The sequence below is a fragment of the Aplysia californica genome, unplaced genomic scaffold (genome assembly GCF_000002075.1).
Source record: "Aplysia californica isolate F4 #8 unplaced genomic scaffold, AplCal3.0 scaffold00610, whole genome shotgun sequence".
Taxonomy (NCBI): Eukaryota; Metazoa; Mollusca; class Gastropoda; order Aplysiida; family Aplysiidae; genus Aplysia; species Aplysia californica.
The window spans coordinates 56,304-59,570 of record NW_004797880.1 but is presented as its reverse complement, the minus strand read 5'-3'; the positions used below and the strand labels follow the sequence as shown (position 1 = coordinate 59,570).

At 40.5% G+C, this 3,267-nt stretch overlaps 1 protein-coding gene across 1 annotated transcript; it reads right to left on the bottom strand.

The window, feature by feature from the left end:
• Positions 1-2,424: 2,424 nt before the first annotated feature.
• Positions 2,425-3,114, bottom strand: LOC106013018 (the record flags this gene model as incomplete). Its single annotated transcript, XM_013087616.2, is given in 1 exon segment — positions 2,425-3,114. A coding segment is annotated over 1 exon segment (48 nt), but the record flags the coding sequence as incomplete, so codon positions are not given.
• Between the last annotated feature and the right edge of the window lie 153 nt (positions 3,115-3,267).

Sequence of the window (3,267 nt, the reverse complement as noted above, 5' to 3'; positions counted from 1 at the left end):
ACACACACACACACACACACACACTCACAAACACACACACACATACACACACACATACACGAAAAACCTCTTATTAAGCTATTGTTAAATGTATTCAACACTGACAAACACCACAATCAAAACACACTTACCACTACTAGATCTAGATCTAACTAAAAGCCATGCCATCGATTGAGCTGTTTTTTCTCAAACTTCATCTTCATGAAAATCGTTTTTCTCGCCATGACAGAAATGCACTTAGAACTGACACCCGCTCCCTCTGAGATCTAAATGGGGTCAATGTGGGCTTAAAACATTTGCAATCGCTCGGGTATATTTCCCAAAACTGTAAGCTTTAAAAAAAAAATCTCAGATTCTAAAATCAGTTTAGTTTTAGTAAGAGTTTTACGGAACTTACAACACAAAAAGGTCATATCAGTGCCGAAGATTTGAGGTGTTACAAGAGAGAAACACAAAAAAGAAGGAGGTGAGATGAGGACGATAGATATTTTATAGAAAAGAAGGAGCAAACCACACCAGAGCACCCGCCAACCACCCACTCTAAAATCAGTATTCCTTTCAATCGATGTTATTTCAATAAGTACATGTACCAAAAAAATGTTAATATCATTTTACGAATGTGTTTTTACGCACTACTAAGAGGAAAAAACACAAAAGACAGGTAAGGGTGCGGGTTCTACTCTACCCATCAGGGCCAGGTCGGGCTTGGATAGAAACAAAAGCCCAACGGAAAGACCGAGATAAGAAATTCTCCTCATTCGACCTCGGGTCTTTTGCGTGCGATGGTGAAGCGCCTAACCACTACACCACAGAGGCTGGTTAAGAGATGGCGATGCAACCTTCCACAGTCTGATACTATCTTTGAATGAAGGGGAGAAGAAAGTAGAAACCCCCCCCACACACCAAAAAAACAAAAACAACAACAAGAGTGAAATATAAGCAACAACAACCAAAGAAAAAAAAAGGGGGGGGGGTAGTGATGTTACCTTCCGCTGTCTGCTGCTATCTTCGAATGCAAGGGGGGATCAAAAGACATGAGAGGAAAATAGAAATAAACAACAACAACAACAACAACAACAATAACAACAACAGGGAGGTGGGACTGCCTCAACCGGTACCCAAGAGAGGCGGTGGCCCTGGCGAAGAGCACGCTCTTCGGGACTCCGAACATTTCGAACGGATAGGCTACCACACACACACACACACATACACACACACACAGACACACACACACACACACACACACAGACACACACACTGCAACAACCCTGCACATGGCACTGGACAGAAGTGCGAGAGCCCAGCTGTTGCTGGATCTATAACATCATAGCAACAACAATAACAACTTTCCTCCTCCTTACTATCGTCATTTTCTCCCAACTGTATGTTTGTCATTCTCTTGTAAAATTCTATTTCCAGGGTGTCTTGATAGTCGAAGCAGACTTTGTGTTTTTGAGGCTAGAGAGATGAGCAGAATAAGCCTGATTCCCCGTTTAAAATTCTCTGTTGACCTCCACCCTTTGGCGCTCATCTCATATGACCTTATGCAGTTGCGAGCGCCGTAAAACCTTATGAAAACTACACAGAAAAAAACAGCAACAAGAAAAGAACAACAGATTTCATTTGACAGTCTCACACGTAATTTATTCACCAACATGATTATTCTACTATGGACGAAAAATAAAATAGAACTTAGATCAACAATCTTCTTTAATTCTTGCTAAGTTACAAGATCACCCCACGCTGTGCATTCGTCCGTCCACCATTCTCTCATTCCAGTTATTCATTAAAAAAAACCCACCTAAGTAACAATAAGGAACTCCGCAAAAGATCATTATTCAAATATTACGGAGACGAAAATAACCGAGTAAATAAATGCCCTATGTATAGTGCGGTCAAACATTCATGTGGCAACTTAGTGCATCTCCTCAACTATTTTTGTTTTTGTTTTCCGAGATGTTTCGCCCTTGTCCGAGAAGGCTAGGTGTAGATCTTTCCTACCAGAAGATCAGGGGTGTGGCAGAAAGACTACAGTAAGGAGGAGTCAAGGAGTAGCAGTAGAAAGGCTGCAGAAAGAGTCAGGAGCCCAGAGGAGGGGGCAAAGGAGGTGAGGGGGTGGGGGCAGAAAGTGGAAATAAAACAGACAACAGAACATTGCTAGAGAGCAGGAAAGGAGGTGAAAGGAGACAATTTTTAGAGAAGACAATTTTTTGATCGCTACCCGGATTCGAACCCGGGACCTTTGAATGAGAGACCAACACCTTAACCTCTAGGCCACGAGAGCACCCTCCTCAACTATTGCGCATAGACTCTCCAGCTTTTGCATCATGACTTGTTATTTGTCTTAACAGATCAATATTTTTGCAATCCCCTGTTAGCTGTATTCTAGAAAATTCCTTAATAAATACTAGTAAAACATCACAGTGGGTGGTTTCTACAGATTTTAAAAAGGTTTACAGCATATCACTTTTGAAAGCAAGTCAGTCATTTTTTTTCTAATCGAGAGATTTCTTTATTGAACCCATGTTTTGAGAACTTTTAGAGTAAAAAAAGTGTTCACGATTAATCTAATTTCTTGTAACTAGGTTTGCCACTAAAAAATGACAATGGTGAGATGTGACGTAGGTCATAATATGCGTACGCAAAGTTTGCGTGAGAAGCCGGAAGTGCGGTGAACAATTCCATTTTCCGCGCGAAGGAGATTTGTAGTATTTTATATACTTTTTTAAAGAAAAGATTTTAAAGTTAGCCTCAATTGTTGTGGAAAAATATGATTAGGTTAAGACAAATTGACACAAAATGGGGCCCAAAGTATGAGTGACATTGGTTCACCCGTTGAAGAGTTATTTGAGGGTAAGTTACATCACAAATATTTGACCGCACCTTAGGGACTTTGGGAAGTACTAGTGGATTAATGACTATTGGGGAAGTCGGCGAATGAGCATTATTCAAATATTCCATTCAACTAAACAACACAAATGCACCAGGGAAGTAAAAAGTTTATAGCGGATAATACTACAAGTTGCTCAAAGAAGGCAGGATTCCAACTGTGAACCTTGTAGGAACTCAGCGGAAGAACGTGGCTGTCACAGTTTTTCCGCCACTGGAAATTTCCTGGAAAGATAAAGGTCACAAAGGTTACAAAAGTCACAAAGGTCAAGGACGTGGCTATGTTTAATTTGGTTAGAATTATTTATTGATGTCGAAATTGAGCAGTTTAAACACATTATCATACATAAGACACACACACACACACAGAGAGAGAGA